At 40.8% G+C, this 395-nt stretch overlaps 1 protein-coding gene across 1 annotated transcript in view; it reads left to right on the top strand.

Annotated features, from left to right (window-relative positions):
- EMH_0020920 (ankyrin repeat-containing protein, putative) overlaps positions 1-395 on the top strand; it is a gene marked incomplete at both ends in the record, with an annotated part of 7,496 nt that overhangs the window by 1,131 nt on the left and 5,970 nt on the right. Inside the window, one exon of the mRNA XM_013501657.1 lies at positions 48-388. Within this exon, the coding sequence (XP_013357111.1) occupies positions 48-388 (341 nt within the window). The remainder of the gene's footprint in view (positions 1-47; positions 389-395) is intronic.

The raw sequence follows: 395 nt of genomic DNA, 5'->3' as shown, positions 1-395 counted from the left end.
AGAAAAACCAACGGAGCTCGACGCAACAAATGAAACAAACAATACAGACTCCCAGCAGCAGGCAGAGCAGCAGCAGCAGCAGCAGCAGCAGCAGCAGCAGCAAGATGAAACAAACGAGAAAACAGAAGACACAAGTAACACAGAACAGCAACAAACAGAAAAAGAAGAAAAAGAAGAAAACGAAGAAGAAAAAGAAGAACAAGAATCAGCTAATGCTGCAGAAGCAAAGGCAGATGAAGCCAGCAACAAAGATACAGACGAAACAATAAATAAAGAAAAAAAAACAGAAACAGAAACAGAAACAGAAACAAAACAACAAAATGATGATGCAACAAATAAAACACAAAACCAACCAGACTCACCAAGCAGCTCTGCTGCCACTTCCTCTGTGCGTT

The sequence above is a fragment of the Eimeria mitis genome, genomic scaffold (genome assembly GCF_000499745.2).
Source record: "Eimeria mitis Houghton genomic scaffold, Emh_scaff729, whole genome shotgun sequence".
Taxonomy (NCBI): Eukaryota; Apicomplexa; class Conoidasida; order Eucoccidiorida; family Eimeriidae; genus Eimeria; species Eimeria mitis.
This window is presented reverse-complemented; position numbering and strand designations above follow the sequence as displayed.